This window comes from Embiotoca jacksoni, unplaced genomic scaffold (assembly GCF_022577435.1).
Source record: "Embiotoca jacksoni isolate LCO1_2020_lvr unplaced genomic scaffold, fEmbJac1.0.p SCAF_15, whole genome shotgun sequence".
NCBI classification, from domain to species: domain Eukaryota; kingdom Metazoa; phylum Chordata; class Actinopteri; family Embiotocidae; genus Embiotoca; species Embiotoca jacksoni.
Window position 1 is genome coordinate 8,934,620 of NW_027185285.1, and position 25,728 is coordinate 8,960,347.

At 43.4% G+C, this 25,728-nt stretch overlaps 1 protein-coding gene across 1 annotated transcript; it reads right to left on the reverse strand.

The window, feature by feature from the left end:
• Positions 1-1,088: 1,088 nt before the first annotated feature.
• On the reverse strand, positions 1,089-25,728 carry plppr2a (phospholipid phosphatase related 2a). The gene is given in 8 exon segments (XM_069149341.1): positions 1,089-1,231; positions 1,234-1,289; positions 2,334-2,383; positions 2,385-2,462; positions 4,654-4,830; positions 6,144-6,394; positions 7,473-7,593; positions 25,128-25,728. Coding segments are annotated over 8 exon segments (987 nt in total). The 5' UTR covers positions 25,332-25,728; the 3' UTR covers positions 1,089-1,181.

Below are 25,728 nucleotides of genomic sequence, written 5' to 3' on the forward strand. Positions count from 1 at the left end.
AACAACAAACAAAAAAATGTCAGTTGGCATCACAGAAAGCGTTTTGTACGAAGGCTCCTCGTCTCAAAAGAATAAAAAAAAAAACCAATAACTAATATTTGCTCCTGAATGTGATGCACTTTATTTGGCTCACTGATGTGCCACCTGCAGTCAGGAGCTTGGCTTTGTCTTATCCAATGTGTTTGTATTTCACATCAAGTTTTGGTGAAGTTGCAACCATCTGAGAGAGAAAAAAAAAAAAAAAAAAAAAACATGAAGAAGACAGCCAGAGTGAAGATGTCTATACTTTCATCCTGCTTGCTTTTGTCTGGTGCTTCTGCTGAGAGATATGAAATGGATCCTTTGATCTGGGTAAACCTCATGCGTAGCTGACTAGGGCACTGCTAGTCAGACTCCAGTGTGTGTGAGTGTGTGTGTGTGTGTGTGTGTGTGAGTGGTGTGTGTGTGTGTGTGCAAGGGATGAGATAAGGAGTGTGAGAGAAAGCGACCAAGGGAGGAAAAGGGTGCGCATGTGTTTGTTTGCGTGGTGTGCACAGCTTGCTAAAAGGATGATGTTGTTGTTTTTTCAGGTAAATCTCAGCAGCACACATTTCCTTCAGCAGGTTTCTTTGGTCCAACATGGCAGCCTCCTGACAGCAAAACATCAAAGCTGCATCCCGGGAGTTCACTGTCACGTTGAGCTTTCAGTACGTGCCTCCTTCAAACGGGTGTAAACTCATTCATACAATTGAGGGGGTAGGGTGATAAGAAAAAAAATAAAAAAAAAAAAATAAGCGGCAGACATTCTCAGTGGTCACAGTTTGATGTGTTTTTTTTTTTCCCTCACAGTTCACACCACTGAAGATGAAAGTCAGCTTCGCATGATCGAGTTTATACAAAAAAGGTTTAAGAAGAATATTCAGAATGAAAAAAAAAAAAAAAAAGCTAAAGAGATGTAGAGTACCTGACTCTGTACTGAATGTTCAGTTTTACTTTAACGGACATCCTGCAAAAGAGAAATTCTTTGAAGAGTTTGCCTATCGGTTCCCCGGGGGTTGAGAGGGCAAGAGGGTGAGGTGTGTTTGTGCTGCATTTCACGTATTACAGGAGATCTAGACCTGCGTGGAATAGGAGCGGTGCAGCGTTGCGTACCGCCCAGGCCGGATGGGCGGCGCAGTGCGGCGAGTGCTGCTCCGACTGGTCTAGACTTCGCTGGAAATGGAGCGAGACGGTATGAGGACATCGGGAGTGGCGGGAACCGATAGGGCTGATGGTCATGTGATCTCGGTGAACGGAGATCCCCGCGGAGTCTGCAGGGGAAAGAGAGAGTGAGAAAGAGAGAGGACGGGGCAGAGGGGAGGCGGAGGAAAGAGAAAAGTGAAGAAAAGAATAATTCAAGAGCGATGCACGGGATGAGGGGCGGGGCCGAGGAGAGAGAACAGATGCACAAACAGAAAATAAGGCAACAGATGACGGAGATATAGTGAGGCGTGACGGTGACGGGGAAAAAGAAGGTTCAGAGTTGGTTAGAATGGCTGGACGTAGGTGTTGTAAGGTGGGGAGGAGGCGGAGAGCGCGGGGTGCTAGAGGAGAGCGAGGGACAAGGGAGCAGATTGAGAGGAGAGAGGCAAGGTGGGAGACAGAGGAAAAGAGGCAGTCAGGTGAGGGTTAGTGACGGTGACAGACCACAGAGGACGCAAGACATCTTCCTAAATACTTGGACTTCACCCCTGAGAGAATCTCTTTCGAAAATGCAGCGCTTTTGAGAGAAGGGGGACCTCTGCAATCGCTAAGACCTTTTACTGTTCTTTCTGCCTGAGCTCATAGTTTTCCTCCAGCCTGCTGCTTTGCATTTCTATCCAAATGGTAAACTACACCTTGCGTGCGTCAGCCAAAACTGCTGACTCACCTCAAAGAGATAGCGACTTTCTAAATCCCCGATATGAGGAAAAATGTGTAACACAGCAGGGTATCGGAGTGAGGCAAGCGCCTCTTTCCCAAAGCAAACACGCTCACAATTTGTTCCATCCTCTGGCTGAAATCGAACTGCGGCTCATTTCACTCCCGTAGAACAAATCTCAGCGACGTTCTTTACAGCCTACAACAAGGCTTGTGAGCGCAGAGATGTAAAGGATTCACTTGGGTGTTATTGTTGGGACCGAGGGGTGGGTGGGTGGTGGTGGTGGGGGGTGCAGTTGGGGCTTGGAGCATGCGTGTTTGGAGATTTGCTCGTTTCGGTGGAGGAAAACAGAGGATCACGGATTCAGTTAAGAGACAAGGGGTGGTGTATCTTAGCCCTTTGAGCACTGGGTGCCTCACACCCACCCCCGCCCCTTACCTGAGGACCACTTAACTTTTCGAGTGGACTCTCCACACAGGGCAGCGTCACCATGGGCATGCCCAGAAACCGACTCAGGACGTTGGGCTCGCGGTGGAGGAGGACTGGGCTGCAACTGCCGGAAGTTGTTTATCACACAAGTGACCTGCAGACAGAGACCAAGAGAAAGAGTTACAGAGGGTAGAAAGAAAGCTGTGAGGAGAACAGACCATTTGTTAAACTGTGCTCCTGAACAGCGAGTCTTCAGTCATAGCAGAGTAACCACAGCTGCAGCAGGGGCTTCTAATAACCGGGATCTGAGGGCGTTTTTCACACCTGAAAGTCCAGATCCCATCGCAATTAATGCAACTGCACTGACGACCTTTGCATGACATACTACGTCCTTATACTTGACATTGATTTGTTTGTAGACAGCGACAACTGAAACCACCTCGTTTGGTTGGACCAAATTTGTTACGAGGCAACTTTCACACCTGCTAAGTCGGTTCAGGCCAAAAAAAGCTGATGTGAAAGGAATCAAACAATTCGAATCAAACGAGGTGGTGTGAAAGTACTGTAAGGGTATGAGGGATCATAAATTTGTAAGGAATGGACTAATACATATTTATCTGCTCTAATTTAGGCCGCAAACATCAGCATGGTCTGGGTAACTATCTTACTACATACAGTATTTGGTGAAGTGGAAGTCAGATTGTATTGCACTTGTCAAACGCTTACCCTGTGCTACCAAAACAAAATGCTGCTCTTTTACTATCTTGTCCTCCACATGATCAACATTACGTGGCGGTTTCTTGGCATGATGTCATCTCTGAGCAATAGGTGCACATTTAAACTGCATTTTGAGCCATGTGGGAATGGAAGCTTGCCAGGCACAGCTACAGTAACTAAGTAGCGCGTGGCTTAGAAAAGGTCATGTATCCACCTCTTCTCTCCTCGACTTCTGAAGGACCCTGCTAAAAGGTTTAAAAGGGTAATCCAGTGCTTCATCATTCCATTGCTTTTCAAAAAAGAATGGTAAAAATCAAAGCTACGGAAACTGGAAATTTGGAAACGTGAATTAAGCTTCAAAAACACTGGAATCTCTCTCCACACACACACACACACACACACACACACACACACGCGCACCACACCACACACACACCACACACACGCGCGCCCCCTCAAACCACTTCAACATGTTCAACATTTAAAAACGGGAGAGAAATTTGTTTGTTGCAAACTGGCTAGGAGAAATTGACGAGCGGGGCGTCCAGGCAAGATATTTGCCTCAATCAAATGAAATGAATCAAAACTAAACTAACACAGAACAACAAGTGCGCCAGTCAGCAATATCAGCAATTCTATCAGCGAGTTAAATCTACTGTATGCTGTTCGCGCTGTGGAGTTCTTCAAGGTGCAAACACAAAAGAGGACTGATGCCATGTGGGTGGGAGAGAGAGAGAGAGCGAGAGACACAGCGAACCGCATGGGACAGTTGTTTACAGCCTGGAAGGTTCAGCTGAGCAGCATTAGCAGTTGGCACTCCTATGTCAGCCGGTCGACCTCTGCAGCAGCTCCAAGACATGTAAGAGGTTCATGGACCCATCTACGTAAATCTCACATACAGCAGTAGCGACAAAGCAGAGGGTCCCACTGAGCCAGACGCCACAGACAACTCTGAACAACAACACATGCTCAACGTTCATGCTGACGTCATCTATCTGACTTCTGAACATGAACACACAACTTGTCCTGCACGTTCGACACCGAACAAACGTTCACCTCAGGAAAAGTGTGCCGCTAATGTCAGTGAGCTTGGTAGCTACTGAGCTACATCATGTTAAACTATTTGTAAACGTGCTTCCGAACGTCAGCCTGGTCTGTTTACGCGTCTATTTGGTCCTTCATCCTCAAAATTGGTGCAAACAACTTGCTGTCTGCCTGCGATAGATTGTCTACTTTGGTTCTCTCTTCCAGCCTGCAGCTGCTGTCAGATCTTCTTTCTCCCTTTTAATAATAAAAAGCGACTAACAGTGACACGCTTACGTTATTTTAGATGATCAAATGAGTGATTGATGATGATTAAATGTGATTTCAGGGGCACTTTAAAAATCTGAAATCTCAAGGCCAGTCCGATAGCTCTGATGACATCTTCGGGGTTATTTTCTTAAAAAGCTCCTCGAGAGTTGAAGACGACATTTTACAACTGTTTTCACAGCTTAAATCACAGTCTTTGTAACAAGTGACCGAATCTTCATGTGTAAAATCGGTGGAGTGCTTTAAAACCTGTCTTTTTCTTCAATCTACTCGTCCACCTGTTCCACCGTCATTCCCTCCTCCGCCTCTCTCCTCACCAAAAACACGGCGATGGCTCCACCGGTGAAGAATCCTGCCAGGACGTCAGCCCAGTGGTTGCGGTACTCAGCCACCCGGACCACGCCTACTAACATGGCCAGACAGAGCAGGGTGAGGCTGATGGTGGGCTTGGTGAGCCGCGTGCCTTTGGTCTTGAAAACCAGCGTCACGTACATCTGGAGAAAGACACACAGGAGGGAGCGCACAGTAGGGTACAACGAACACGGGAGGCCACAAAGAACACGCAAGCACATCGTGTGAGCGTCACTACCGCCTGATTAAATCGAACAGAAGAAAAGCAATAAGGTGTGAAACAGAGCATCAGATTTACTTCCTCTTACTGGCTGATTAATGCCACTGAAAACTTAAATGAATAGTTTTATAAGCCTGTTCACAGCTGTTAGGTAGACATTATGGATCTCTGTTTACACCTTTAACCCTGGAGGTCTCTAATACCAGGACCAGGCCACATCTGCTATTAAAACACACCATTTTTCGAAGGTTGCCAAGCATGACACATTCACTGAAGAGGCTGCCGAAGACTACTTTGATGGATATCCGGCATTTATTCTTTATCCTTCAATTCTGTCGCATAAAATCTACAAGAGTTGCAGTTGAGAATTTTTACAGCTCGTTCAATAACATCCGTGTCATTGACTCGTTGTTATAAGGCTGTTATTTATTCTTTAATTTGAATTGGGCAGAAGTAAAAATGTCACAACCCCCACTTTGGCCTGGTGATAAGGAGGAGGAGACATATTTACAAATTCTCCAAAGTGTCTCATTCATAGAGCCCACGGTCGTTCATTTTTGCCCTAAAAGCTTTGCAGCTGTTACTGGCTGAATCTGGGGCTGTTTCTTCAGGTGAAAATTTCAAAAGAATAGCCAACATCTTACAGGATTAAGGTGTGCTTAGACTGAACACAAATAGAATTTTAGAGGTACTGCAAGTTCATTTCAAAATTCGAAAAAAAAAAAAAAGATGAAGGTGGACACAAAAACATGTATTCACTCAAGTGAGTTGAAACTGGGTCAATTTTAACCAAATCAACCAATACTCAGGTTTCATGATCCCAAGTAATAAACATACAGAGAAAACAGAAGAGGATAGAAGTCTGGAGGAGTATGACGAAAATATATGGAAACGAAAACAAAAGACACACTCCACACGCCAACATGGGTGTATGGGCGGTTTGTTTGAGACAAATGGAATCCAAGGAGACCCCAGCAGGTTTAATGTGCTAACCAGCAGGTGAAATCCACTTCACGTTCATCCTGAGCACAGATTCCTTCTGATGCATCACTTCCCTGTGCTCTGAAAAGATTTCTCACCGGTGAGCCTATCTTCTAAACTCAGCGTAAATTGAATACGTAATGATAATCGGTGGGTCTTAAATTCTGACTGTGTAGCCTATAAACATCAGTAGAGAGGAGTACAGTCGCAAATCTTTACAGAGGCAGCATCACCCCGAGCGTGCTCCAACCTTACCACTGTGTACACCGCTGAGAAGACACTGAGAGCTGCGTCCTTCGATGGGAATGATTTGCGTGCAGTCATGACAATCAGCGGGTTGCCCGTGCAGGCGCGGCGCTCTGCGATGTACTGCATGGTGGACTGGCAGCCTAACGCTGTGTAGTTTGGCCGGCAGGCCGACAAGAAGTGAGGCGTCTGGTTTCCTGTCACCACCTGGCCGGCGTTGGCGAAAATGGTGGTGGTGAAAAGGCCAAAGGCATAGACACCTGGGGAGGACACGAGCGTGAGGGAGAGTCGTCACAGAGGTGGACAAGTTGTGGAAAAGGTGATGAAGAAGTGGTACATTTTATTTGTACAGAAGGAAGAAAAAAGAAAAGCGCATTCCATGTTTGACTGAGGGAGAGATATCAAAACGTGTAACCGCACTTTGAGATAAAACTTTTGATAATAAATGTTTTCTCCTTAAAATAGCTCTAGTACATTATTATCAGCTGAGGTGTGAAATTGCTACAAAAGCCTTCACCTCAGCTGATTCAGCTCAAGATGCAAATTAGTACGCAGCTCAATATTCATGAGAGTCTTCCTGCCAGGGTGCTGAATATTCGACTACAAAGATCTGACCACATTTTATCATCCAATTAACAGGTGCATATACAAGCTTTGGTTGACACACTCTGAAGTGTACAAGGTCACGTTCTTACACTTAAACCTTTTATTTCATGATGTTTTGATCTGGTTCTTGTTTTCTCACCCTCTTCCTGATAAAATCAGACAGACCCTGTTCAGGGTGAGCTAACATGGGTCCTGGGTGACCCGGTCACAAGTGGACAGCTCATAGTACAGGTGTGAATGCACACAAGACGCGTTGGAAACGTATTGACATTTGATCTGATCAGACCACCTGATTCTTGTTACACCGAAGCCTCGTTCCGGTTTAGTTATTCGTTTTTTTTAGTTAACCTCGTCTGTAATTTCTGACACACATCAAACCTACAGCTGTGGAAGAGCCCCGCCCTCTTACACGGTTCATTCCTAGCATCCCTCTGAAACCCGTCGGAATAATGAAATAACCTGAAACAGACACGATCAGGTCTAGCCTGATGGTTCAGGGTGTGAAATATGTCAGAAGTAGGCTAATTGATGGCACATTAAATGAGGGTCGAGTAAGCAATGGCATCTAATTTTGTTAAATAGGTCTGTTGCTTTACTCCTCTCTACTTGTGCTTCTGAATGTGCTATTGTGCCACCGGAGACGTGTGGAGATACTGTACATGTTAGTGCCGGGTGTGAACGGGGCCACACAGTCGAGTCTGTAAAGTGCAGACTAGAAAACAGCGTGCTCACCAAGGAAGCGTATTATGCGTCTCAGTAGTGGGTTGAAGTAGCAGCAGTCTGCAGTGACTATGGTCTTCTCCTGGGTTCCCTCTGCTTTGGTGAAGAAGGCACACAGCTCTCCAACAAGAATCTGCACACACACAATGAAAACAGAGAGCTGATGTTTGAACATGTTCAGTGTATTCGTTTTTATTTCTTACCTAGCCTACATGTACTGTCTGTTGTTACATCTGGTGCACTGAATCTATGGGATCATGTTACCAACTGTTTTGGGGGGGGGGTTATGCTCCCCCACATTGCTGCTTCTATTTGCCCTGGGTTAAATGTGTGGAAATTATGTTCACAATCTTGAATGACGCGTCACTGGAAAAGTCTTCAAAAACAAGCAGCAAATTTACTGTAGTCTTGTTTTACACTGGCATATTCTAGACATGGGTTAAGTCCATTTTTAGGGGACAACCCCCCAAAAAAACTCATGGCTAACCCTGTTTCAGAGCAGGGCCAGAAAGCACTTGGCTAAAGTCAGGGTTAGTACATTTCTTAGCCCAAGGTTAACAGCTGTTAGCCTCGGGCTAAGTGCAGCATGAAAAGCACAATAGAGCTGGTTGTACCGCTGTAGACTTTTAACCTTGTTTGATAAGTGTATCCATCCATCCGTCTGTCCGTCCATCCATCCATCCATCGTCGATATCCACTTTATCCTGAACAGGGTCACAGGGGGCTAATGCTTGTCTCAGCTGATTATGGGTGAAGACAAGGACCAGTCCATCACAGGGCCAACGCAGGCAGACAATCACTCCCATTCACACCTACAACCAATTTACAACCAGTAATTAACCAAGAATGCATGTTTTTGGATTGTGGGAAGAAGCTGTAGCACAATGAAAAAACCCACGCAGTCCCGTATGATAAATATTTATGGTATACTGATTGGAAAAAAAAATACAGTGTATTGTAGTGTGGCCACAATAAATTAATAAATCAAAAAATAAACATGGCTTAGGCAGGAATAAATAGCACTTAAGCAAATGTAGAAGTGATTGTACATGACGTTACAAATAGTTTACAGGAAAAAGACAATAACCACGGGCTTTGTTTATCTTCACATTCTAACAATATACAGCTTTACATAAAGGATCATTTTGCCATGATGGTGTTGAAGAATGACGCATTACTAATGATCTCACAACTCACACTGCAAAATGCTCTAATTACACACCAGAATCGAGATCTCTTTAATTAAGTGTGGGCTCTCTGGCTGTGGTCAGATGGAGAGGTGAGTTCCATACTGTGTGGAAATTTCTGTAATCAAAAATAGCAGCCATTGTTGTTGGCTGCTCACAGTTTTCGTGATAAGCATTGGACCTGTGGCAGAGACTTTGGTCAGATCACTGCGTTCAATTTGCTTCCTGCGACTCTGAACAGCGGTGCCTCTCCAGACTGATGATCCCTTAATGGGCTGCAACTGTGAAGCTCATCTGTATGAGAGCCTGCAGCACTCAAACACAGACACTAAAACGTAGCTTTCTCAGTGAATAACTATCTATGACAGAGACATGCTTCATCTTAAATCATCCTCACAATTTGCGTGCACTGCTGTGACAGTAGAGGGACCCACTACACTGGACGTACTCCACGGAGCCATCAAACTCCACCCTCCTTTTTCAATACTTAATGTACTGTAATTCCCAATTTATGCCCCACAATAGCAGTGTCTGAAGCACTGCTGTCTGAAGAGGGAGAGCAGGTGCAAACGAAAGAATTACTATCAAAGTCAGAGGGGGGGAAAAAAAGACGAGAGATGAAGAGAATGTTTCACGTTTCAGTCAAATCTCGTGCTTCGAAAGCATTTCCAAGTGGGTTCAGCCAAGTCTGAAGAGTTAATAGCACGCAGGGGCCCAGCCAGTGCAGCAGTGCTGTGAAGCGCATGCCCAGCCAAGAGATTTCTCCCATTACAGAAACACAACCCAACTGTGTGTTCCGTGACAACCCTCTAAACACTAATATGAGCATGAAATCAAAGCTGGGGCGGGAGTTAATCAGTGGCTTTGAATCAGAGATGTTAGATGTGTCGTCACACTGCGGACAAGAGTTTAGGGTGCAATTAACGGCCAGCATAGTGGCTGTTTCCATGGGGATTGCTGGTTTGCAGAGCCTGTGTATACCACAAAATGTGAGATAACAGTGTGCTGTCACCCTTGGATGAGTGCACTTGAACACTTCACCTTGGGCGAAGCTGTAAAGGAGTGGGTGGCAGGTCTTTTTGGGAGCATATAGTAGTACTACTCCCCCAGTTGCCCTTTTTGTCTAATACTATTATTCATAGTGAAGGGTTAATCTCTGCATTTGTGATTGTACTTTTTACAGAGTCAGTTGTAAAGTAGCCCAAACGTTTCAAAAATAATATTCCCAATCCCCCGACTTTACAGTTTCAGGTTGATTTCTCTATTCTCTTTGAACAGTGTCCTCCTACTCATACTGTTCAAACACCAAAAATCACACAAGTGCATCTCTGACTTTTTGACAAAACTGAAATGTTTGTATGTTTACCTTCTTTTACGAGCTCCTACAAAGTTAAATAAAATGATAAGTGAAAAAAAAAAATCACACAAAGAAATTTCATTGGCTAGTTGTACTCCATTTCTTTAATTTAGTGAAAGAGTTTGACATCTGGCTTTCTTGTTGATATTAAAACATTTATACCACTCTTTTCTAATACATTTAAATAAAACAGTTATCTTTGCGGAGCGTAAAGCCCGGAAACAGAGGGAAGCAGCCATCCTGGTTCTGTTTAAAAGTGAACAAAATCTGCTTCCTGTACCTCCAAAATGTCACAAGTTACTGATTATAAGGTTTCTTGGACGGGCACAGTGATTATTTGCAGACTCTGGTAGCTTCCTGAGGACGAGCTACTCCCATCTATGACAAACAAGATGTAACATTAATTAGTGAGGTGCAGGTGGACGGATTTGTTTACCTCCGGACAATGAGTTGTTTTAGTTTTGAATTGAACACAAACTTTAATTAGACCTACTTTTAAACAGTGGAACTTATAGAGTTACATAGATTTGATAAGAAAAACATTGACTATGAGGCTTTGCAGTAGTGGCACGGTGGTGCAGTGGTTAGCACTTTAACCTTACAACACAAAGGATCTGGGTTTGAACGTCCAGGTCAGCTGGGGCTTTTCTGTGTGGAGTTTGCATTTTCTCTGTCTGGCTTCCTTCCACAGTCCTACATGGGCTCTATGTGTGAATGTGAGTGTAAACGGCTGTCTGTGTTTCTGTGAGAGACTGATGATCTGTCCAGGGTGTACTCTGCCTTCACCAATAGTCCGGTGGGACAGACTCCAGCCCCCATATGAACCTGTTCAGGATGAAGCGGCGATAGATACTGGATGGAAGTCTGGTAAAGAGTATATATGGGGTTAAAAAATTGGAGTGCCCACATTATTTTATTTTTTTCTTTAAATGTTTCTTGTAATCCTAATTCATGTAAATGTCATAAATTGTTTTTTTTTTTTTTACAGAATTTTCTAACCCACTACAGGATGCAGCTTGCTGGGAGTAAACATCTGCAGATGCTACTCTGCAAAAACAAAAGTCTCACAGCTTCATTGTGCACCTCACTCCTGAAACCAAATCTGTCTATGGGTCAAAGGACTAGTGAGAGAATAAGTGAAAGTGTGACAGTGAGTTGAAGAGTAAGGACAGATGAGAGGAAATTATGTTGGAGGTAGAAAGGTTGTGGGTAGCACTGCAGGACTGAATTATCCATGCGTGGATGGCATCCTCGTGAATCATGTTTCACATCATTTCAACCAACATTTCTAAATGATGTGTCTCCGCTGCAGTGGGATGCGCTCCGGCTCTCTGCCTCCGCCCCAACCGCTCCTTCAAGGATTCACAGTTAAATGTGACGAGGCTGTCACTGCATTTTAGAGACAACGGGATTATAATTCCTTGAAATTAAACTGCCCGTCAAATCTATACGCTGACAACGCAGAAGTAGTGCGATGCGTCCAGAAACGTGCCGTCACGGGACACGCGATTTTTGCCGTTGCATAGAGCTGCGAGATTGGGGGGGAAAAAAGAAAGAAGTGTAGACGAGGACGTGCATCATTTAGATAAAGAACAAGAGAGAGAAGTAAAGGAATGAAACATTAATACAGACATAAGACGTGATGAAATCTCTGTGCATGCACAAACAAGCGTCTTGACTACAGAGCCCATTTCTGTCTGCACACGGAAGCTGGAGGATTCTGCTCTGTGTGTGTAAGTAATCAGATCTCAATTTGTGTCAGTGGGTATTAGCCAAATGTGAGTGTGCATTCAGAATGGCCCTTCTTATGAGTACGTGTCTATTAGAAGACAATAAGCGGGGATGTTTTACTCAGAGCGATGAGATGAATGGAGAGGATTGTGGAGATGACAGAGGAGCAGTGGGAGTCAGGGAATAAAGAGAACAGGATGAGAGCAGAGAAGATTAGAGGGACATTACTAAAGAGGAGGAGGATATAACATTTTAGATTAAAAAAAAACAACATCTTATATTTATAGATCTTATTTTATACGTAGTTTTATAAATAAACTGTTTTTTAGTGAGCATTTAAAAGATGGAGAAAAGAATGCCAGAATAGATGAAAATTCTCTGCATGATTCTTTTAAAGTGGTGGTGAATCTGCACCGTGAGAGATTGTCTGAAGGAGTGAGTTAGTCAAAACACAGGAGAGATGGCATGTTGTGTTACCATCATCTGGAATGATGTCAATAAAGCTGCGAGGGACAAATCAAGCATCTTGGAATCAGCCTGAACGTGCCGCTGCAGCGAGCAGCGAGATACAGATTACTTCCATTCGTATTCCCTTCTGCAAATAGCATCTGACTCTAATCCATCTGTGTTTGCAATAAAATAAGGTGGCAGGAAACAAAACATAATAAAGAAAGAAACAGATGGAATTATAATGTATTCTAGATCCAGAGCAATTGTATAAAATGTACCTACTTTGCATGAAGCACTGAGACTTTTGGTAGCGTTAATCTTTTTGTGGTCTTGGTATAGGGCTAACAATTCAAAGTTTATAACTGCAAAACAGCTCTTTCCTGACAACATGAGCAGCACGTTTTTGGGGAAAAAGCCTAATATCAATATTTTGGGGAATTCCGATGAGCTGAACACTCAGAATGTCCACAAATTTTCTTCATCATGACTGCCGTGGTTTGATCAGATCTGACTGACCGAGGCTGTCATCAGATGTTGATTAAAATGTCACACAAAGTGCCGCAGTGCATACGTGACTCAAACTGAGCCTGGCTAACAGCACAGGGGAAAAAAACAAATATGATCATCAAAAACTGTTCTAACAGTAAACAGTGTTTTAATAGAGAACCCTATCAGTCAAGGTAAAAACTACGTCCAAAGTTAAAAGTATGGAAATCATAGACTGTATATAAAAATGGACGTAGCCTCCAGGTCTGAAAAATAAAGCTAATGCAAAGTGCCTTAAAGTGCAATAACACTGAGCACCACTAGGGGCTGGCTCCAAAAAACCTCTGGTTCAAATGGCCTCTCGCTTAAAAAGTGTCAACTTTTCTCATAAAATATGAAGTCAATAAAGGTTTTCCACAGGTCATTATGGCGTCATTCGTTACATTCACTCCTTCTGCTCAGTGGTGCTTCTGAAAATAATTGCATGTTAGGGCTTAAAGACGGGTATGTTTGGGGCGTGTCGGTTTGATTGACAACCTGATGGCAGTCAGGTTGCTGGCATAGGCGAGAGGGGCATAGTGTCCCCAGGTTCTTAGCCAGATCCTTAGCCAGATCCACCCCTCGCTCCTCTCTAATTCGTCCAAATATGGTCACTTCTGGCTCCAAAAAACCAAAGATGGCAGCAGCCTAAATGCCAAGACTAACCAGTGGGTGACGTCACAGTGGGTTGTCGCTCGGTTGTATTAGCTGTTCCGAAGAGCCGCAGGGTGTGAAGGGTACGAAGCCTGCTGTCAGGGGTGTGAGTGGAGATGAATCATCCAAGTGCGGATAACAGTGCACATTTTAACAGTCACTCCTTAAAGGCATTCAAGCTGTAGTGTTAGTTGAACAACACAACTTGAGGTAGACGTTCCATTCCTGCACGCTTTCATTCCTCGCTGCACAGGGTGAGAGTGGATTGTTAAATTGCTGGTTTCAGGAATTCACAAAACTGACAGATGTCGCCCCCCCCCCCCGATTCTGATGTCAGAAATATGTGGGAGAAGGGTGTTTCAGATGCTAATAGACAGCATGCCATATGAAGCATACTCAAGCCTTTGAGTGGACAACAGCGATGTGAACAGTGAAGTGAATCCCTGACTGTTTCATCCACGCATGGTGGCAAATGTGGGAAAAAGGGAGTGCGGATGGTGCGGGTGGGGTGATTTGTCCTCCAGTCATCGGACCCATGAGATGGCAAAACAATTTTAACAATCACCGATCATGGAGAATTTTTCTTCTTAAAATACTTCAGAAATGTCAGGCAAATCGGGAAGCTATTTATATCGTTAGTTCTCTGGTATGAACTCTATTTGATTCCTCCTGTACAACACCATGCGCACAGGTATTACCGCAATTTCAACACGACGCCATGGGTTGAATACGCAACCGCGTGGTCAAAAAGCAAGTATATATCTATACTATATACAGCATATATCTGTCCTAAGTTAGCCTACACATCTGTTTATGAAAGACCCGGACAGTTGTTGACAGTTCTTAATTTAATCACATTTTACAAAAAGCTGAATTACAGACAGGTAAAGTGGGAAAAATACCATACCAATAAAGAAAAAGTTTAGTTAGCTTATATCTTCCAAGACTCTTGTTTAAAGTAAATAAGTGCTTACTCCAAAACTCTTAAAATAAAAATAAATACAATCATAACCTTTGTTGTGAGATACTCAGTTTTTCTCTGACAGGTGATCTAATGAAAGCAGGCTGTAGCTCCTGTATTTCACTGACCAACTGCAGACCCACTTCAACGAAGCGCAGCTCTGCAGCCATATGACCTAATGCTTCTGACAAGTTGGGGAAACTTATTCATGTGTAAAGTACAAAGGGATTCTTAGCTGTCACTAGCATCCCATTATCTGCCATCATCTACAGCAACCTCAATCTCTGCAATGCAGACTATATGTAGGATTTGGACTAATGGATGATGCGAAAGACACGGCACTTGTCTGAGTGCATCAGGATCACCGCCACCTTTACTCACACGTGGTTCTCACCAGGATTCAGTCTGCGCGCTCTGGGTGCTAACAGCAGAGTGTTGGCACAGGAAAGTGGTTGAAAACACAGATAGGATGAGTCTAATAAGACAGCGACGGAGCAGTTTAATAACAGTGATACGACATGATGGAGAACGACGACTGAGGAAAGAACATGATCTCATTCATGCATGGATGGGCACACGACGCATAAATGCAAACACAATTGCATTCTCAAGGCTATGGGGCACTTCACATAAACCTGCATCTACACAAGTGGAAGCATGTGCAAAGCACACCCACTCATTCATACACATCCACAACCATCGCACAGTCACGTACACACAGAGAGATACCCTTCTTCCGTTGAGGAAAGTGTGACTGCACATCATAACCGCTGTTAGCCTGCTGAGAATATAAATCCAGACACCTAAACACTTGTTTGTAGTATCATACGGTTCCTTATTCCGTTTTACACAAGCACAACCTCATCAATAATCCTTCTCTTTCACGTTAATGTTTCTTTTCCTCTTCTACCTTTGATTGTTTTTTTCACTCTGTAAGAAAAAGTAGGTTAAGATATGTTCTTTTTCTTTCCCCTTCTATTTTTATCCAGTTCAATTTCACGCCCCCCCTTTTTCCCTGCTCTGTTACATTCCTTAAAAACCTGCATCAGTGGGACTTACAGCTGTTTTATGTCTCATTGTTTTCTCTCATTCTGTTGTTTCACTCTTCCTCGATATGTCCTTGTACAATGTTTATTTACAATGAGACACTGTGTGATCCTTTGGTCATAGAGTTGGGGTCAGGTCAATGTCACTAACCACGGGCTCACGTGAAGGATGTACCTGCAATGACACAGATAGGGTTGAATAGCAGAATTTACCTGGAAAATACTTCTCACTTCCAGAGAAAGAGAATGGACCTGTTATACTTCGGTGCTTAAAATTGAAGATTATATATATACATGGGTCAAAACCAATTCCTTCAAACTTCATTTAGATGATTATAATCATTTTAGATTGAATGAAATCAAACCCTGTCCTTGAGACTATTTATGCTCTGTATTTTTAGGCAGCAGCCATTTCAGTCTTCTTACATAATTATCTTTCCCTGTAGTTGAGTTATTCAAAGAAAATGATGGCGATGTTATTATTGAAAGTCATTATATTTTAATGCTATCAGACTCAATGTTGCACCCATCCAAGAAATAATGTAAACCCCATGCTTAATTTTCATGCACAGACTAAACAAACTAGATACACTGCATACGTGTTCATTAGTGAGCTTTAGAGGTGGATTCGGTTAACTTTGGATAAATCCAGACTCTCTGTTTCCTTTATTTTGAGTATTCATGCTAAGAAAAGATGACTGGTGTTTTTTGGCTTCATATTATCTGTATAGACTTGACAGTGTTATCAATTGTCTCAGTTAACTGTTTGCAATTCAATATCTCTTCAAAAAATGCTAGACTAATGTTTCTAATCAGACATGCAAGCCTCCATCTCCAAATCAGGAGAAAGCCGTATTGAATACAAACACTGAGCTCTGAAATTCTCCCAACTGTTACCACTAAATGTATAAAACAAACTCTCATCCCTCAAATAACCCAAACAACATAACAAAGGAGCTGCACATAACAGATTCTACTTCACTGCCACAGCACATAGTTATAACCTCTGATCAGTATAGTCTGAAATAACCACTCAGACACTCAAATACGGGGATATGATGAACTATCAGGTGTTCTGTTCAAACTTTAACTTTATATATGACATACAAATACCAGGTTTTCTTGAAGGGTAATAATTTCAAAATCATAGGAAAAAATTCAACCCAAGACAGCGACAATTAAACACCATGTACAAACATCTTCCATGTGCCTCTCGTTCATTGATCTCATTACAGAACTCATGCTTCCTCCCGTTTTGTTGCTTTTCATCTTTTCTTCAAAAATGTTCAGAGACACCTTGTGTGAGTTAAACGTTCACAGAAAACCACAGACGTGGTCCAGCGTTCTCGTGGAAGGATGCAAGGATGGAGGGTGGTGAGCTGGGCTGCACCCCTGTTGTGAATGCAGATTGGGGGACTGGCGTTTGTCAGAGATCTCTGAGGCGCTGAGTGAACCCTGATAGTCCACCAGCCAAGCAGGACCCCCGAGGTGTCTCCCTTCTCCGCCTGTCTGAAAAACGGATCAAAGCCAAGAAGCAGAAATGACAACCACTGTTCAGTCTAATCTCATTTCACAGGAATGGGTGACTTCTGCACAATCTACTAGATAGGCAACAGGAAGGCATGAACCCTATCTCTCTCTCTCTCTCTCTCTCTCTCTCTCTCTCTCTCTCTCTCTCTCTCTCTCTCTCTCGCTCTGTTCACTGCATAGCCACTCAGGTTGATGCAATAACTGCCTTGGGCCCAGAAAGGAAAACGGTATATAGAGCAGGCAGCACTAGCTGTGAACTTACAAAGAGAGTGAATAAGATAAACTAGTTAAGGTGACACGAGAAAAGAGAAGGTGACAAGGAGATTGTCGATGATGTGAATATGAAAATGGCTCGGTGACGCAATCACCTGCTGGCTCGGGGAGGGTGATAATCATCGCGAGCAGTTAGATGAAAGCCGCTGTTGTGTTCCGGGCAGAGAGGGAACCGAGACTGTGGTGAATTATCCTTCTGTACGGATATCAGCCCCACAGATAGAAAGAACAGATAGAGCCTCTTTAATGTGCAGGGAAGAAAACAACACCAACCTTTTCTTTCCATGAATACAATTCGATCAATTTCTTTTCTGTAGTGGGCTAAAGGCCTGGTTTTTACATTTATTTCTTCTCTTTCCCCGCACTTCCTTCAATATCTGAACTTCCACCTCCCCTCTTCTTACATGTTCTACTGATTCCCCTGCCCTTGCCACTGCAAACTAAGGAACAGAAGTCGGGAGGGGCAGAAGCCAGAGAGACTTCACCCAGACACATATGCTCCTATGGCAGCCAGTGTCACAGCGATCAATGCCCACCTCACCCCCACCCCCACACCCATCCCACCGCGGAGCCCACCCAGCCATCTGTCTCATTAACCTGGGTTAGCATACAGACTGAGATTGTGTGTGTGTGTGTGTGTGTGTGTGTGTGTGTAGTTTTGCATTCAAAAACAAAAAGGAGACATGGTATTCAATAAGAAGAGCTCATGATGAAGATGGACAGCAGAGAGGACAAAAAGGAGCTTGAAACTGTCTGTGCAACTGTGCATGAATTTGAGGGTGTTTCTGAGGGGCTGGTGTGTTATGGTTCATCAGGGTGACGCGTAATGCAGTTTAATGTCAGCCCACTGATGTTACGGCCGAGGGGGAGAGGACACAGGCAGGACATCTCAGAGAAATGTCTTTTAAACATGTATGTTCATTGTACAGGTCATTTACAATCTGCTGCACGCTTTAAACAACAACAAAAAAACACTACCACACACACATTGACTGGATAGCAGCGAATCATTAACTTATGTTTTGAGCCTTACTGACAAATGGTCACGGTTTATAACTGACTTGCCACCATTCATTTCAGACCTGCGCATTATTTTGGATATTACTTATATAACAAACCAGGACACATGCAGTATAATTTAAAGTGGGGTAAATAATGTTAAATTCTGGCGACACTTGAAAAAAAAAAAAAAGATTGCTTCGAGGAGCTTGTTGTGAGGACTAAATTGCTAACAAGCCAGAAGTCTGCTTTGTATGGTGACTGAATTATACGTTGTTTAATATTCAAAGGTTTCAACCTTTTAAATAAAATGTGCTGTAGCAGGTCTTAAAAAAAATCTAAAGTAAACTCCAGTAACATTCTTTATTTTTTCAAGAGATGAAAGAAGTGCTGAATGGGAGATTTTTACAGAAGCTGGAAGAAGATAAGTGAAGACCAAATTTCAGTCTGTAAGTGCAAGAAGTCACTCTGAATATCTACTGCAATTTTATTGTTGGAATAAAGTAGTCACACTGTATTTATTATTGTATCCTATCTCAGGTCACACTCACCAAGGCTAAGCAATATGACTAAGCTTAAATAAATGGCTTGACCTCTCATGAAATATACTTATTTGCTTTCTTGCTAAGAGTAAGATTATAAAATTGAAACCATTTATGACAATCGTGATTTAGTCAGCTTAATTTATCATCGATCAGAAGACTGGAAACGAGGAACAGCTACTCTTGCTGTGTTCCGAAAGGATCCAGCAAGTGTGCGTGTGTGTTGCGTTGAAGATGACTTCACAGTCGTTTCATCTGATCTGATCTGATCTGCTGTTGGATGTAATGTGAACTTCACCTCGAATTCAACTGGAACGGTCAGAACAGAAGGTGAAGGGTGACATTTTATTCCTATTCTTTAAGCATTCATTTCTGATATGTTTTTTTTATTTGAGTTTGATTCTAATCACATGAAATACTTATTCTGCTCATCACCTGAGGTAAAGAGCAGGAAGTGGGACAGAAGAACAGAATTTTGATATCATCCTCTGTATGATTGTCACTCTCAACACAGATTGAAAAGCAAACAAGGTGAGAAGACCCATCAGTTCACAGATGACGTGTTAATTGGCCCGTGAGAAAAACATAGGTGTGAGGAGAACTAGGAAAGGGCGAGGCCCCCCAAAAAAAGCTTAACATTTTAAATTAGGACTTTTAATTTATAAAGAATACAGGACATTCTGAGATATGGCCAACCAATGGTGACTCGAGCTTTTTTTCCTCATAAAAAAACGCCTTTGTTGCCGAGTGTCTGTGTCAGAGGGATGCTGCATGGACACATGAGGTGTGGTAGAAATGTCATCAACACAACCACTCGCACGCTGTGAAATCTCCAGACAATAGACTACTCTGTTCACACACGGGCTCAATCGCAGAGCAGTTGCCTCCAGATAAAGTCTAACAGAAATCAATCAGAATTAATCTATTAATGCAAGGGGTGGATGGATTTTCAATATTCACTTGTTTTGTTCTCTAAATGAAATATGATTATGATGTAGAAGTTTTCATTGCAAACAAAGAGATTCATGACCTGCTGCAGTGGTTGAGGTACCTTTCCATTCTTGTGACACACAGTTTCAGCACCAATTCATTGGCAATGCTCAGGCTGCCACAAACCAGTTTCCTTCAGCAAATCATCAAATCCAGATGACTGAAGATTTCAACAGTTGCATTAAAGAAATCATACATTCAACAAACATTTAGGAAAATCTCTTTCTTTTTCTTTGTATCCCATAACCCCCCCCAAAAAAACTCCTTTTACAGACATCACCTTTTAAAACAAGTCAGTGGCAAACATTTAACTGTTGGCTGGGAGCTAATGGACCTAATGTTAGCTTCATTAATTCACTATTTATAGCTGACAAAATTATACAAAGGTGAAGCAGCTTTTTATTACCTCTGTTTGAAATCAAGGATCAATTGTTTAAAAAAAAAATGTAAAAAAAAATATTGAGAGATAAATTTGCACAGGCATGACAACAATAACTAGCAGAGGCGGGAATTAGCAGTATTCACGTGGTGGGAAGCCAGTGAGGTATCATTACTTTTTCACGTAAAGTCTGGTAATGGGGAAGTTAGTTTAAAAAAGTAATCTACTAGTTACTCAGTTATCTCCTCACCTCGTCATAATATCTATCTACATTATTATATATATATAGTGTTGTATGCTGTAGCTACAGACTGTAAAAACCCCTTGAAGCATTTGTAATTTTGGGCTGTATAATAAGAAATGGAGTTGAATAGGGAAACGGAGGCTTTGCTTGCTGCCATTGAAAAGGGAATCATGCCTAGACACAACTTAAACTAATCTTTACTCATTCAAAATAATACAGAAAATGTGTTTCCCTGGACATCCACTGAAGGAGTTGGATTAATTTAAGTCTCATCAACAATAGCTATACGCAGCTGTAAGAATGCAGCCATCCTTCAAAATGTACCTTTATTATTAACAGGGTAGGCACTATATTAAAAATCCTTATCTGTGTAATGCATTATTATACTTACTATATTAACTGTCATGAAGGTAGAATTTATTGCAAGACTGTTGTATTGAACTGCATAAGCTCTAGAAAAAAAAAATCTAATAGTTGTATCTGGACAGCTCTTACATGTACTTAAAACAAATTACCTTTCCCATGAGTGATTGCTTTTAGGGACTTTCAAAACATATTGTAGAGGCTACAACTAGAAATAATAATGGTTTTCTCTGTTGTTTTCCTTCCCTGACATTTTAGACCAATAGTAACTTTACTATAAGTCATAAAGCCATAAAGTGACACATATGTATACATACCATAACTGTTACAAATAGTCATAGGTGGATATAGGTCAGGTCCCCTCTCTTGTGTTTCTGTCTCTGAGCAGTTCTTTGTGCTGAAACTTTCAAAAAGTGATTGATGATTTGAATTAAATGTTGGGAACCTACTGGGAGCTGACTGGGCACTAGACTGCCCTCTGTTGGGCCCGGACAACTCTGGCACGGATCCAAACACACGCTGATTACTACCTTCAGTGACTCATCCAGACAGGGTCTCTATTTATATGGTCAGTTCAAATAATCGAGTCCACACTCTGATCTGCAATTAATCTCTGCAACAGCAATACCGTTATGCTCTTTCAGTATACCTGTCCTTTTTAAATTCAATGCAATCAAAATGTGTTTCAAATTGAAAGACAGTTCAATTGTTCATAATACAATGGCACACATAATCATGTTGCTTGGCAACAAAAAGGATATGACAGTTCCTAACCTGTTCCCTAAAACCATACAAAAGGTCACAACTCTATTTTCTAATTAAAGATGGTTGGCTTTATGCTGCGCAGCCACTTAACACAAGTCACAGATTTGCTGCTGCAGTGGACAAAAAGAGATAAAGCTCCTCCAGAACCGGCAGCAAATGGCAAAGCACATTTGCACCAGACATGGTACTATCGCAGGGACTCACTGCTGTGATTTACCTTGCTGCTTAGTCACACCAAGGCCTCTGTCAGCACAGGTTGGGGCAGGCTAGCAGGTGTAAGTAATGTGCTCTGACCCAGTTCAACATCCAATGTAATTTATCCTCTGTTGGGGCAGCTTTAAAGGTCTGCTTGGTGTGGATTAGTGAGTGTAGCTTAGTTCAATCAAGTTTAACGGCTGTATATCAATAATGTCAAACAGTAATAAAGTGACGGTGAAGCTTTTCAAAAGAAACCGTGCGAACACTATTGGGGTATAGGGAGGGGTGTGAATGTTATATTTCATTATATTATAAATTAAGGACCTCACTTGCATTATTAATATTTTCTTGTTAACCATCACACACACACATATGCAAACACAAATAGAGCCACTAAATAAACAAACAAGTTCACATTGCTTGTTCATGCCCTCCAGAACAACAAACTGTTATCTGCCAAACTCAGTGTTGTCTGATGTGATGCCCTGATTGGCGAGATAACAGGATTTGTCTTTTCCTTCCCAAACTAAAACAAACCACTGCCGAAAAAATAAATCAGTTTTATGAGTTTGCCCATCCAGTCTACATGTGCTTTGTGGACTTGGAGAAGGCTTTCGACCGGGTCCGCCGTTTTTTTTTTTTTTTTTTGTGGCGGGTGCTGCGGGAGTACAGGGTGCCGGATCCGTTGCAACGGGCCGTCCGCTCTCTATACAACCGCAGTAGGAGCTGTGTTCGTATTCTCGGCAATAAGTCAGACATGTTTCCGGTGGGTGTTGGCCTCCGCCAGGGCTGTCCTCTGTCACCGATCCTGTTTGTGACCTTCATGGACAGGATATCTAGACGCAACCGGAGGGGGGGGGGGGGGGGAACGTCAGGTTTGGGGGTCTCTGAATCACCTCTCTGGTGTTTGCAGATGACGTGGTCCTGTTGGCCTCTTCGGACCGTGACCTCCAGCACTCACCGGGGCGGTTTGCAGCTGAGTGTGAAGCGGCGGGGATGAGGGTTAGCACCTCCAAATCTGAGGCCATGGTTCTCTGCCGGAAACCGGTGGATTGCTCCCTCTGGGGGGGGGGGGGGGGGGGGGGTTGGAGTGCCTGCCTCAAGCGAAGGAGTTTAAGCATCTCGGGGTAGGATGGAGCGGGAGATCGACAGGCGGATCGGTGCGGCTGCATCAGCACCACAGGCGCCTAACCGGAGAGTGTTGGGGAAGAGGGAGCTGAGCCGGAAGGCGAAGCTTTCCATTTACCGGTCGATTTACGTTCCGACCCTCACCTGTGGTCACGAGTTCGGGTCGTGACCGAAAGAACGCGATCGCGGCTACAAGCGGCTGAAATGAGTTTCCTCCGTAGGGTGGCCGGGCTCAACCTTAAAGAGGGTCAGGAGCTCGGACATCAGGAGGGAACTCGGAGTAGAGCGGCTACTCCTTCGCGTCGAAAGGAGTCAACTGAGGTGGTTCGAGCATCTGTTCAGGACGCCTCCTGGGGTTTTCCGGGCACGCCCAACTGGCAGGAGACCCTGTGGAAGACCCAGAACACGCTGGAGGGATTCTATATCTCAGCTGGCCTGGGAACGCTTCGGGATCCCCCAGGATGAGCTGGAAAATGTTGCAGGAGAGCACGAAGTCTAGGCCAACTTGCTTGGCCCGGTGCCACCGCGACCCGATCCCGGACAAGCGGAAGAAAATGGATGGATGGATGGATGATGTGTCAATGCTATGATTATGGCTTGGTTAGGTTTGGGCACATAAACAACATGGTTAGGCTTAGAGAAACAGTGTGGTTAAGTTTCGGGTACAATCATGGAGCTAAACAACCAATTGACAACCATGACACCATTTGAATGAGATTCTGTGGGACCCAAAGATTTTTCTGGAGCCAGCACTTGGTGGCCCTCACTGATATTGCACTTTAAAGCACCCCCGCATTGACTTCACTTTTCAGACCTGGAAGCTACATCCATTTTTATATACAGTCTATGGTTGCCAAGTAACAAAGCCCCTGAACTTCACCTTTTGCTCCTGTTATCACTGCTAGTGTCACAAGAGGGCAGCAGTAATGTAGTCAGATTTTTTTTTTTTTAAATCCATCTTTCAATAAATCACAGGGCAAGAAAGAAATGAGAAATAATAATAAAAAATATGACGACATAAAGTAAAATACTCTTGTATTAAGACTGCATTCCTTTCAATTAAATAGAATTATGAACCCGCACTTTTACGACTCCTCTTTCCACTCTAACTTTCACACAGTTAAATCAATACTGCAGACCGAAATATATCAATTTTATGACAAACTAGTTAATACAAACAATTGGTCATGCATTTGTTTTTGTCCTGTTCTGGCTGTAAACGTCGTCAAGTCATAACTCTTAATTAGAAAAAAAGAAAGTATCCAGGGAATATTGAGACAAACTGTACAGAGTGGTGCCACATTATAACAGTCCATAACCTTCCTCCTGGCCATCCTGCTGCACACAAACCGCCTCTATGCATGTTTGGTGCTCCAGTTGTAAGATATTCTTGTCTTTGCAGGCTCCGGTTTTGTATGTGCTTATAATCTGGACCGGCTATTTGTCTGCTTTGTATTGTGACTGTTGGCTGGTTCTGTCTGCGGTGCTTTGTGTTGTGTTGTGTTTTTTTTTGTTTTTTTGTATAACGTTGGAGATGTAAGCTGTTGAGGTTTGTGGCTGTGTTCGGTGCCAGGTGTTACACGTTTCAGGCAAACTGCCTTCCATCTCAGTTGAGGCTCCACAGCCAACCACACACGCACATACAGTAAAAACAGGACATGACCCCCTTCACATTGCTTTCCTCTGTGCTCATTGTATCTTTTTCTCACCTATCATCTTGAGTTTTTCTGTTCAGACAGCATCTGCTGCCTGCCATTATCGTTCTGTCTCGACTCCAACTTCTGCTCTGTTGCTTTCTCTATTATTAGTCTCTCTCACTGTTCCTCTCCTTCTTTATTTTCTCTTTCTTTCGCTCTCTAATGACCCGTCTGCTTATTCCCATTACATCTCTGGGTGGTCTGAGGTGATTCTCATCTCAGTTTCTTCTCTCCACACACACACACACACACACACACACACACACACACACACACACACACACACACACAGAGATGCACCTGCCTGTCAAGGATGGGGGGGGGGGGGGGTTACCTCCATGCAGCTTGCCAATCTGCTCCCTATATCAGTGGTGCAGCACACACACCAGAGATGATTCATTGCACAGACTTACAATCATAACAAGTAGAAGGTTTTCTCATATACTTTTACACCATGTGAAAACAGATAGAGAGCAACAATCTAACACACCACCTAAACTTTGCCAACTTCATCCCTTTCAAGTATTTTTTTTCTTCCCCACTCTCCTTTTTTCCTACCTACACCTTGGATGCTTTTTTTCCCCCGTGCACCTCAAAAATCCCTCCCTCGATCTCTCGACCTTACAAATGAATTAAGACAACTCTTACCGTGACGGTGGGGATGGCTGTGACGAGCGAGTAGACGAGCACCGGGGGGACCTTGCTGGTCTCGTCCGGGCCGGGGTAGGGCTTGGAGAAGGTCTTGTCGTAGCAGAAGAAACCCTGCATGTGCACGGGGAAGGTGTCCGTGTACTCGAAGTAGTAAGCCAGCAGCACCGTCCCAGCCATGATCACCAGCTGGAAATAGAACATTATCCCTCCGTTAGGAAGCGAGAGGACAAGAGGTGAAGCAGAGGCGGAGGAGGTGGTGGTGGTGGAGGAGGAGCAGGAGAGGAAGAGGGCAGATTCAAGTCCCTGTTCCCCTCAGTCACGGGGAGATGCATAGGAAATACGGACCCAGAGAGAGAGAGAGAGAGAGAGAGAGACACAGAGAGAGAGAGAGAGAGAGAGAGAGAGAGAGAGAGATGCTCAGTGTTTGGATGCCAGATAGACAGTGAGAGAAAGAAAGATGACAACACAAGCAAATCTGCACGAGGCTTCTCTCTTCACGAGATGAAAACGGGGCCAAAAGGCAGAATAAAAGAGGGCTCCGCCGCACCAAAGGATGCAAAAACAAAGAATTGCACAGAGTGAGCAAGAGAACCAGAGA